The sequence below is a fragment of the Micrasema longulum genome, unplaced genomic scaffold (genome assembly GCF_059751315.1).
Source record: "Micrasema longulum isolate JH-2025_06_02 unplaced genomic scaffold, ASM5975131v1 h1tg000136l, whole genome shotgun sequence".
Classification (NCBI taxonomy): domain Eukaryota; kingdom Metazoa; phylum Arthropoda; class Insecta; order Trichoptera; family Brachycentridae; genus Micrasema; species Micrasema longulum.
This window is the reverse complement of record NW_028277342.1, coordinates 120,845-133,089: the sequence shown is the minus strand read 5'-3', so window position 1 is coordinate 133,089 and position 12,245 is coordinate 120,845. Positions and strand designations below refer to the sequence as shown.

General features: G+C 34.5%; 1 protein-coding gene across 1 annotated transcript in view; it reads left to right on the top strand.

The window, feature by feature from the left end:
* pyd (zonula occludens-like protein polychaetoid) overlaps window positions 1-12,245 on the top strand; it is a 197,193-nt gene that overhangs the window by 174,661 nt on the left and 10,287 nt on the right. Inside the window, 12 exon segments of the mRNA XM_088242416.1 lie at window positions 724-864; window positions 1,653-1,831; window positions 2,804-2,975; window positions 3,832-4,051; window positions 4,211-4,391; window positions 4,732-5,388; window positions 6,725-6,931; window positions 9,321-9,456; window positions 10,134-10,243; window positions 10,378-10,554; window positions 10,636-10,769; window positions 11,261-11,749. Of these exon segments, the coding sequence (XP_088098542.1) occupies window positions 724-864; window positions 1,653-1,831; window positions 2,804-2,975; window positions 3,832-4,051; window positions 4,211-4,391; window positions 4,732-5,388; window positions 6,725-6,931; window positions 9,321-9,456; window positions 10,134-10,243; window positions 10,378-10,554; window positions 10,636-10,769; window positions 11,261-11,749 (2,803 nt within the window).

Genomic DNA, 12,245 nt, shown 5'->3' with positions numbered 1-12,245 from the left:
TGCCCAGTGCGTATTAAGTTGTTCTTTGACCACCGGCCTTGCCAGCTTGACTTTTGGAATCAAAACCAAAATGATTGCTTTCTTGTGTTGTGAAAGCGCGTAAAATTCATTGGGATAAACACTAATAATAATGATGTAACTTATCGTTGGGAAGTATTTATTTATAAATGATTAACAAACCTTAAAATAATTCATATTCAAGTATTATTTATTTTCAATGTCAAACTACGCCTAGCAGCACGAAATCGACACCGTTCTTTCTAACAGTATTGAAAATATAATAAATGTGAGTTAATTTTTTTTTTCATTCCCCAGCATCCAGTAAAGTGATATAAATGGGTAGAAATTAAAGAAATGTAAGGAAATAATCTGATTTTGATCCATAAAAAACAAATTTTATTTTGAATCATTCAGTCAGTTTTTGTAGTATATGCCTTCCCGTTGAATGCAGCCCTGGTGTAAATAAACTTCGGTCACTATGGGTACGTTTTCGTGTCACTACTTTTTTTGAATATTTTACTCTCTATAGAGTAACATATTTACATAGGCGTGCCTTATGGCGCCTATCTATGTGAATTAATAGGTCGATGATGCAGACATTATGAAAAATTAAACAAGAGTTAATTTGAAAATGAAATAAAAAAATTCTTCATGTCTATAAGTTGTGATAAGGGTTTGATGATGGAGGAGAATGTGTCCTATAAATATTTTTTTGTTGTTCAGGTGATTCGTTCCACATAAAGTGCCATTTCCATTACACGGAACCCACCAAAGGAGAGATGTCATTCAGGAGTGGAGATGTCTTTCATGTCGTCGACACGTTACACAACGGAACAGTCGGCGCTTGGCAAGTCTTTAGAATAGGTAAATCTCTTAATATCCTCTAGCTGTGTTTTTTAATCTTTTTGAAAGCGCTACCTCTTTATGAGTAAAAAAAAGTCTGACGATCTCCCAGGACCTTATTTTTATCATATTACTAAATTAACAGCCCCCGTGGTGTAATATCTAAGACACCTGCTTCACGCTTGGAGGATTCCGGGTTTGATTCTTGGTGAGACCACAAAAAAGTGTTTTGTTCGGCCTGGGTTTTAAAAGTTTCATTTCCACCTTAAAATTTTACCCTATTTACTAGAATTCTGCTGGATACATAAGCTAGTTATTAATCAAATTTAGAGAATGAGCTTCCTGTGATTGTTAAAAATTTAAGATGTTTTTATAAATGAGATTTTTTGTTGTTAGATAAAGTTCAGTGCCATGGGAAATTGGTAAAAAAATGTTTTCTTACAGGCTGTAAAAAGTAGAACATTCAATCGTATGGTGAAGTTTCAAAAATGTATAATGAAATTACTATATCACAAGTTCTTCCGAATCAACCAATGATAAGGTGTTATAGATTTCCGGTTTCAGGGAAGCCAACTCACCTATCAGAAGAACTTACCGACGAGAACTTGTGACGTCACGGGCGGAGTAATTTAAAAATTACAAAATTTGAAAAAATCATAGCACTGATAATACAATACATAGTATTTTTTTTTTGTATTTGTTTGATAGTCTATTAAAAAATAAAAAACTACTCAGCATCCTCATTGAATATCATTTATATTGAAAAATAATTCGATTGTCTTTCACTAAATGAGAATAATATTTTTCAGGTCGCAATAATCAAGAAGTACAGAAAGGAATTATTCCCAATAAAGCGAGAGCTGAAGAGCTGGCTACTGCACAGTTTAATGCCACCAAGAAGGAACTATCTGCCAGCAGTTCTGAGTCACGGGGGAGTTTCTTCAGGAGACGGAGGTCAACTCATCGGAGATCCAAGTCTCTTGGAAAGGTATCTATTAACATTACTTATTTCTTTCATAGAAATGAAATTGAGAAATCAAAAACAAAAAAAAAAGAGTATTATCAATTTCTTTTCACGTTCCCAACTATGTTACCAGAAGTCTAAATCTGCTATTTAGCAAATCTTCTAAGAGCAACTTATGCCCTAATGTCAGAATATGTAGATTAGTAAATTTGTCACTCAGATAGATCTTCCAGTTTTTTGTACATCTCTTCGCCATTAACACAGCGTGGGATGAAGATGGATTGGCATTGGTTAGCTCGAAGTTTTGTATGTTGACTGTGTTTATGAATATATTGTATACCAATATTTTATTGCCCTTGTTTGTCTTTGCTACATAGTTTTATGTTCTTTTTCTTCAGTTTCTTGTATTTATATGTTTCTTAATTTAACTGTTGTAATTGACTTAGACTTTTATTTAATAATAAAATCAATTTTAATGGCCCTTGTGGGTTTTGAACTTGACTCCTAGTAAGATAGTGTATCATAAAAGCAATGCTTTATGAATTGGCGAAGGCTATTAATTAAAATGTGATTATACCTATGTCTGGGTTTTGCATTTATTCCCAGAATATTATTATTATTATTATTTTCTCGGATGATTTACTAAAATACACATTTTGTGAGCCATTTTCAACAAGTTGTAAATAACTTTCTACTGGAAAATCTCAGACCTCTGATCCATGAGTCTGCAATACTAGGCTATGGATCACATCCCGTTTTAAATTGAAATATTCCAATATAAGGGCAGGATGGTGTTGAGCTATTTTTACGATATTATAAATAAAAATAATACTAAAAATACTGTAGAAAGAAATGTAAATAAATAAAAGCACATTCAACGGGTAACTTCTTTTTGATGATTCCAGTTAATTGTTTTAAAAATGTACTTAATATTAAAACATGTAAATAATTTACAACATTTTCTTAAAGTATAAATTTATTTTATTTATTTTGCAGGAACATTGGGATGATGTTGTATTCTCAGACAGCATATCGAAATTCCCAGCTTACGAACGCGTAATCCTAAAGCATCCCGGTTTTGTGCGACCAGTTGTGTTGTTTGGACCCATCGCTGACTTGGCTCGCGAAAAGTTGCTCCTGGATTATCCAGACAAGTTCACAGCGCCACGTAAGTTTTCCTTCAGTAATATAAGATGAGAACTGTTGATTTAAAATTTCTGCATTAGGTCGGTACCCAAAATATTAGTATATTAGGTTTTCTGTCGGCACATTCTTTTCAAAGTGCGTTAATTTATCTAAAACTGCGTAGTATAAATATTATGCGATGCAATTTTGCTAGGTTCTAAATAGGTACAAATAATATGATGATGTTCAAATGAACATCATCATATTATTCTCTCCTTCCTTGTAAGCGAGTATCTTGTTCTTTGTGCCAACTTAACCTATGGTAGGTTCGGCTCTGGTCCGCAGTCGCTATTTCGCTGTTTCGAGTGAAGCAAAATTCTCGGGGGAGCAGGCAGTGAAATTTTCTTGGCATGGGGGCATAGAGAGCATTTTCTAGAGCGAAACAGGGCAGGTTTGACTGTTGGTTGAGATTTCCTCTAGATTTTCATATTTTTAACCTAATTATGTATATTTTTCTCTAATAAATCCTATTTTATGTATTTAATTGAATAAATTACTATGTAGGGACCATTGCTTGGTCCTATAGAATAAACATAAAATAGTGGAATTGCCCTACCTAAAATAAATGTACATAGCAGTTAAAAACATGCCCGTTATATAGGCCTAGTACTTCATAAATTATCACAAAATTACAGCTAGAGCCGTGATATTTTCATATCTGTCCCCGAGAGTGACAAAATCAAATGTTTTTATTAAATGAGTAATTGCGGCGACGTCTGTCTTGGTGCAGAGGCCCTGAGAAGAACAGCCAGCCCAATAGCATGAGGCGAACTGCGCTCTCAGAGCAGTATTTTAAATGGTGTGTTATGTTTTAATTACCATATATTTTGTTTTTGCAGAATTGGATAGTACGATGGAAGATGGGAAAAGTAAGACAACATCAGGCATCATCAGACTATCGGGTATCCGTTCCATTATGGATCGAGGAAAGCACTCTCTGCTGGACATTACTCCAAATGCTGTGGACCGACTGAACTATGCCCAGTTCTACCCTGTAGTCATCTTCCTCAAGGCGGATAATAAACACATCATCAAACAACTGCGACAGGGCATGCCAAAGTAAGTTTTTATATGAATAGACTACTCCATAAATCACTTATTTTTCTTTGACTGCTTATCTACCTTAGTGTTAAGACTAATAAGGAAAACCAAAAGAAGTATGTGGAATGTCTCCTTGCCTAGAAATTTTACTAACAAAATGTATTATAAATATTTCAGATCGGCTCACAAATCTTCCAAGAAACTTCTGGAGCACTGCCAGCGAATGGATCGTGTGTGGGGACACATTTTCACGCAGACCATAGGACTCAATGAACCGACAGCTAACAGCTGGTACGCCAAGCTTACTGAGCTCATACAGCGCAGTCAAGCGGCGCAGTTATGGATATCTGAAACCAAGGTTCCTATCTCATTTTTCTTGCAAATAATGATTCTGCTTTATATCTGGCCACCATATTAGCCCCGCTTGTTTTGGGAACACGGCGAATATTATCCAATCATGGGAATACATAGACGCTAGAGTGGAATATCTCAGTCATGGTCTTTTAATCATTCCTCTGTGTACATTTTACTACTAATTACGTTTTTTTAGCTTCTGTTTGTGTCTTAATTGGGTCCAAAAATAAATGTGGAGTAACTTTTGAGCCCGTTCAATTTTTTATGTTGTCATTGTGTACAAATATTGTTGTCATTGAGAAATGGAGGTGAAAGTATCAAGATGTCTGTTTTTTTGGTTCTAGCGCTTTGAAATGGTGTCGGACATATATTTCCCTCCCCCTCTTGTTCCTGCACCCATCCGACCGCCATCCCAGTACTACCCCTATTTCTACCGCCACAATCCCGCTTCTTACCCCCTCCACCAGAAGTCTCGCGGTGGTAGGTATAACGTCAACCCGCTGTATCCCCCCCAGCGCTCTAGTGTGCCTTATTACTATAACCAAACGTCCAATTTCTATAACAGCCGTTTGGATGGCCGTCGCTTATATTCTTCCAATAACAATAGCTTGTCGCAGTTGTTTGCCGATAATAACATTTACAAAGCTCGACCGTATCGCCCACACAGCGTGATGGAGAGTCCCATATCGCAGAGCTACGGTCGTATCCCTCGCAGGCCATCTTCTGTGATGCCCTTTATTACCGACGATCAAAACTCGAAGGGCGAGAGAACGTGCGGTATAGAAGGCTGTGCATGCAATATATCCACCAAACCTTTACTCGCCTCTAATAGCCGTTCGGTGAGTGAACCCCCCATTGAGAAAACGGAAGAAGACTTATCGGACAATGACTCGGACAGTTCTGCCAGTAATAATAATGATTCTCAGACTCTCAATAATAACGTCCCGTCTCAGCCCGTTTCTCAATCCGGTGGTCCAGTTGTCGAACAGTATCTGGGCTATGTATGACTGCGGTGAATATTTTTGGTAGCTTTCCTAAATTACTATTTTAACTATATAATATTGAGGTATTGACTCGTCAAGTTACTATTTTTAGTATCAATTCTAGATTCAGTTACCAGCATTAAACCCTAAAACATAATATTTGTCCGCTGAAATCCAATGTGATTATATTTGCTCAATGTATAATTTAATTTAACAATGAAATTTGAAGAGTCTTTATCTGTTTTATTATTATTTGAAACCCTTTAAATAATTTGAATAGATTATTATTTCATTAATTTAGTAAGTAATATTACAAATACCAAAAAATAACCAATGTCTTTCAAACCAAAGTATAGTATGTACCGATATTTATTATGATTTAAAGGTTTCCAAATAAACCAATATCTACCTCATAAATCTATATGTATATAAATCATACCACGCTCATGTTAATAATGTTTTGTTTTTTTTGTTATACTTAAATTAATATTTCATTTCAGCTAATAATTTACATCATTCATCACACTCTTTATAATATTCTAAAATAATATAATTTTCTGTTTTAAACTGTCGGGTGTAAAGTGCACATTGATCCAAGTACAAATATGCATTGTTGTATCAAATTGGGTAGATTAAAAAATCCAACCATAGTTGATTCACCAAAGTACAGTAGATATTTGTTATTTGGTTTAGTTTAATCCCTCAAATTTTTATGGTGCATACATTGACATACAATTAAATAGACACATCCCTAGCGCGAAGAAAATGGCATTTTAATTCCGTGGCTAATTTCTCTAACTGACATTCATCATGATCAGATGTGACGCACAAATATGCCATTGTGCGTGATGAAAACATATTCTAATTGCACCGCAATTGTGAAAAACAGAACACATGTATAGTTTCATTCCTAAAACAATCCAATTTATGGGAAAAATAGATGTTTAGTTATATTTTTAAGTACATTTTTAAAATGAACTAAGGAAATATGTAAATCTGTTTCTTTCTACATCCTGATTTGCTATTTCCCTTTTTTCAAATTGTGAGTGAAACGCAATATTTGTTATATCTCAGATGAAGTTAGTATAGAAATAATGTGTCTATTTATTATATGTTATTGAGTGCATACATATATTGAACTGTACATAATAATTTTGAAGAGTGTTACCCAAAAGGAATACCAATACAAAAAATAAACTATCGCTTGACTGTAATGAGGGTAAAATGTTGTCCTTTGCACCTGAAGTTTCACGCTAATCTGTCCACTTGCGCGGCTGTGTGTTTGTGTCCCCGTTAATACCGCTTGACTACATCTGCGGATGGTATCTGTTTTCTGGCGACCGCCCGCGAACAGAGGTTGGAGCCCCTGTCCGACGACTTCCTCTTCCCCATGTCGACCACGAACGAATCCCGCCTGTCGTACGCCTCCAGTCCCGAGAGCGACGCGGAGGGGGGCCCCGAGGGGGCGCAGCCTCGCCTGCTGCGTGCCTCTTCCGACCCCTCCGTGGCCACGCAGCCCCCCGCCCTGGACCAGCCTGCCCCCCCTCCGCCCCCCTACACGGTCAGTTCTTATCCCTCATTGTGGGTGTGCCAGGTATTTCACGTTATCAGTCTAGCTTCTAAAATTACTGCCAACCCCATTGTGGCTGTCGAAATATGAGAACGAATGATTTGCTAAACAACATATATTTGCGTCAAATTAAACCCGTCGCCTTAATTCGAATACAACATAAGTAATTTTTTTCTGTATTTGAGATTACGATACAAAATATTTTTTACTGTTGCAAATAGCATTTACTAATGTCATTTGAAGGAAGAAATTGTTGACAGAAAAGAGATTAAATACGTTTTTTGAATAACGGGTACCAAAAAAGATGTGTATTTCTTAAAATACAGCGTAAGTCAGTACGTGGTCAGCAGTACAGTAGTTTACATTTGGATAAAACATTTCGAAATCATGTATACCCTTGAAACTAAATATTTGGTACAAAATAAAATACACTAAAGTTTCTACAAAATTATAATAGGGAACTATCACGTACTACAATTACCAATAAAAACATGTGAAATGGAGTTATAAAAATTGATTGTATTTTCAAAATCAATGTGGATACTATGAAGAAATGTTTTCATACATAATTTTAAAAATGTAATTGTTAAAAAAATGTCTACGAAAATGCGACGTGTTTGACCTTGACAATTGAGACATCAAGATTCATGATGATGTTCTATTTCAGTTTAAACGGTCACGAACAAAGTTCTAAATTTAACCGAATTGTGATGTATTAGGGGCGTGGCCAATGCAATATACCGTTTTTGCAGGAATTTAAAGTTATAAATTTAAAAATATATTTTATGCCACTAATAAGAAAAAAAATATTATTTTTTTTACTCCACTATCTTGATCATTTCTGTTACATGAAGGTAAGATGATCAGTCTTAGGCTTCAGGTACCAGTCCGAAACTATGTACTTATTAGTATAAAGTCTAGTGTAAAAACAACTTTTCAAATAAATATTTCATGCCAACCATGTCGGCAATCGAACCGGAGACTTCTTGTATGGTAGGCACCGCGCTGACCACTAGGCCGACATAATATAAAAATAAAAAAACAGATTATATAATATTGTTTGAAAAAATACGAAACATAAAAATATTTTTAATGAAATCATTGAAAATACATTAAAAATATTAACAATCCCCAATTATTACAGTTTTTACAATTTTGCTGGAGTATGTTTACACTATAGCCTAGCAAATTATTTTTATTTTTATGTAATTCTATTTTTTTCTATACGTTTTTAATTTACTCACTTTTTAGCATTATTTTAATAGCTCAATTAGTCTTTTCCTTGTAAAAAAACTTTTTTCTTGCTGCCTTTAAAACGTAAAAAGGGGTTTCAAAGTAATCAAATTGCGGTTTAAGTTTTCTCATGTAATCATATAGAAACAGTATTATACATACTTTTATGTGATACCAAGTAGATTACGTTAAAAAACATGCAAAAACAAATGGATTAACCATAATATAAAATCTGTTGAAAAACTGTACTCATCTATTATTTATACAACTTAATAAACTTTAATGACTGTTGATTTTTTGCCTTTAGATTGTTCGTAAGTAAAATATGTAGTTACATTGTAATAAAAAATGATTTCGTATTATAAATACTGTCTTTCATTAAAAATTATTTTTAATGGCACTTATCATTTTTGTTTTTCCAATAACACCCGCATGTACCATTTTCTCTCTATTTTTGATGCGAATTTTTCAAGTTAGACTGGTAAACAATATTGTTTGTGTATGTATAATCTGTGTAAATGATCACTCGGTGTTTGGTCTTTAAATGGAATAATATTTTAACAAACTCATAATAAGTTAACAATTGCTGGTGAAATAACACAAGTTTGGTGAAATTCATTCTTCTGGGGACAAATATCTAATTTCATTGGTGAACTCATTCCTTTGCATCAATAATTATTGGGAAAATCTATTTGTAATTCTTAAGTAATATATGCAAATATTGGTTAAAACTATTGCAAATTTTATTAAATTTTTAAACGTATTGGCTGGTTTTTGTTTTTATGTATATGTAAGTCAATGTTTTTTAAGCATCCTTGAAAGAATATGTTGTGTTCTTTTTTTAAATTTTTTTAATGCGAAACTGATTTTTAATTGTTGTATGTAGAAAAATATAATGTTTAAATATATTTAATTGATTTTCAGTGGGTAATTTTCTTTTTATAGTAATAATTAAATAAATAATTATGATTCAATAGAGCAAATTATTTTTTTTAGATAACCATTGTGTTTTTATTTGATCAAAAAATATCTAAAATAAACATCAGTATTATGAAAACAAGGTTTTATTTTTTTAAATTACTAATCGTGTTGATTGACAGCATTTTATTTTCTCTTTTTTAATATCCGTCCTTCCTCTGTCCTCCAGTTAAACTCTCCTACGGGCTATGGCGACAGCAAGTACGGGTTCTCGGCCAGCGGGGGTACTACCCCGCAGGAGGGGGACGTGGGCCCCTACAGCCCCCCACGTGCCCCCCTGCCCATCTCACCAGGCTATGGACACGGTGATTGTTTTACAAATAATTAATTATGACATAAATAGTACAGGTACCTCGTACATACGACTGTTTTGCAATTTTTTCGTTGAAGAAAAAAAATTAAATTACTTGTATTATAAATTGTAGAAGTAAATGGATTAAAACTTTTAAATTCTGGCAATTTTTATTGCCTATTGTGTTTCAACATCTCTCCTATTAAAAAAAATAATAACGTCTTTATTTTTGGTAATAAAAAATAAAATTGATGATTTTTTCAATAAATTATGGAAAATAGATTATTTTTTAATACCTGTGGGCGGCCTCCGTGGTTAAGACACCTGACTCACACACGGAAGGTTCTGGGTTCGATTCCCGGTGAGAACTCAAAAATTAAATGTGTCTTATCTCAAGCCTGGGTGTACTGTGCTGTAATTCACCACTGTAATTGGGCGTCAAGGCCTATTGTGGTGGAAAAAAAAGCTACCTGTGTTTAATTGTTTTTTTTAAGACCTGTATTTTAAAGTTTGTCTTTTGCTTAATGTAACACGATGTTACATCACCGTTTTTAAGGGGATTTTTTTAGCATAGTCTTTAAGAGATAATAATTCAGTATGTATTTCACCACCTGTGATTTGTGGACTGTGAATTCACATATCGTTGTAATAAATCTTAATCGTATCTTATAATTAGGTTCTTTTTTTCAGTTCCAGACCTACCCCCAAGAATAGACAGGGGCGTAAAACCTCCAGGAGGTGTGCTATTACCAGGACCTACCCCTGGGCGGAATCCTCCTTCTTTGAGGCATCATCAACCAGTAAGAAAGATAAACTTTTCTGTTCTTATAAAATGTCTTTCTCTTGTTTCGCATAAAAAAATAAATTCAGTGCACGAAAGTTTGGATAACTTTCACTGTGTGAGTGTGTATTTTATTGTGTTTCTTCTTTCTAGAACAATGGGCGACCAAGCGCTCAAGAGAGATTGTTTGGAACTCCTCGCAGCACAGAAGCAGAAAATGGGAATGTTCCATCAGGCACACCTTCCAACACCAGTACTGGTCAGCCAGGTGATAGAACTAACTCAACAGCGCAGGGATCCCTAGACAGACACAGGCATCTCAATAACACAGTAAGATGAGACAAGATCACCACGAAAGAGATGAAAAAAATATGATGATATTATATTATTAATAATTTTATTTCTTTTCAGAACTCGTATGACAGCATGTCTTCATATGATTCATACGGTCCGGCTGGTATTATACCAACTCCAATGTCATTGTCTACTTCTAGGCTGGGTCCCAATGCGCCTGATGATCTCAAAGTGGGACCCAGAACTGATAGGTAAGATTATGTTTCCAATTTGTGAATGCTTTAAAAAAATTATTGAACTATGTCCAATAACTTTTAAGAAATGTTTGTAACGCAACAATTTCTCTTTTAAATAATTTAGCTCCGTATTTGTTTTGTTTAAAATCGCTAAATTTAATTAAATACTCTGACCAGTTTCAGAACACAACTAACTTTTCTTTTGTCGAGACTTAAAAATAAACGAAATTATATATTTTTTAACCTTGACAAACGATCAGTCGGTTCCAAAATGATTATTAAATTCCACATTTAATTTTAGTGATTTTACATAAAATAAATATGTAGCTAAAGTATTTAACATGAAAAATCATTTTTATTTCTGTTATTTTTATGTAGTGTTTAAATTTATTTTTTTGAACATTTTAAAGTATGATTATCCATTCCATATATAGAAATGAACCTTTCTTGCATTTATGTATACTTGTTTAGTTAAAATAATGTGAAAATATTTACACCTTTTTTAGTAATACATATGAAGCCAAACCGATTGGCAGTCCTCAGAGGCATTTAGGTCCTGTAATAGACCCCACATCTCCCAATGCGTACAGTGGCCAGTTTGGTGGCAGAATAGGACCAAACAATGATCAGTATGGCACGAGGGCCGACCAGTACGGTACCCGGCCAGAACAGTTTATAGCCAATACGACAAGGACAGACCAGTTTGTCGCCAACGGAGTTAAAAACGAGCAGTTTGTGACAAACGGGGCAAGAACCGACCAGTACGTAGCGAACGGAACAAGGCCCGAACAGTTCGTAGCGAATGGAGTGCGGACCGAGCAGTTTGCGACAAATGGAGTAAGGAATGAACAGTTCCCGGGTAGAACTGAACAATTCGCAACAAATGGGAGCAGAACGGAGTTATATAGTTCTCCTCCTGGACCTTATAGTAGGTCAGGACCCCCTTCACAAAACAGGGCGCTTCACGCATCGTCTGGGGATTATAGCAAATATAGGTATGTATTTATTGAAATCTAATATTTTCACTCTATCCGCACCCAGTGGTATATTGACCCTTGTGAGATAATATCACACGAGTCTACATAGAAGACTTGATATATACGTCTCTAATTTTTTTAAATAATGAATTTTGGAAAATATATTATTTAACAGTATATATTATTATGTGTATTTTAAAAATATTTTTATCTGTATTTGAAAACATGTCATCATTTCTCTAATGTAACATGACGTTAGAGCATCGTCTCCAAAAATATTACAGTCCTTAAAGAGTTATGGGCTGCATTGGTACTCCAATTGCAGCATATCTTGATCATTATTTGATAAATGAAGGCAAGATTATAAGTTTCACGCTTTATATCTAGTCCAGGGCCTATGAAAGATATTTCACGTCAATTTTGACAGGAATTGAATCCGGGACATTGAGCATGTTAGGCAAACGCGTCAACCATTACACTACGAGGCGGACTTAAATACGCTTGAATTCTTTTT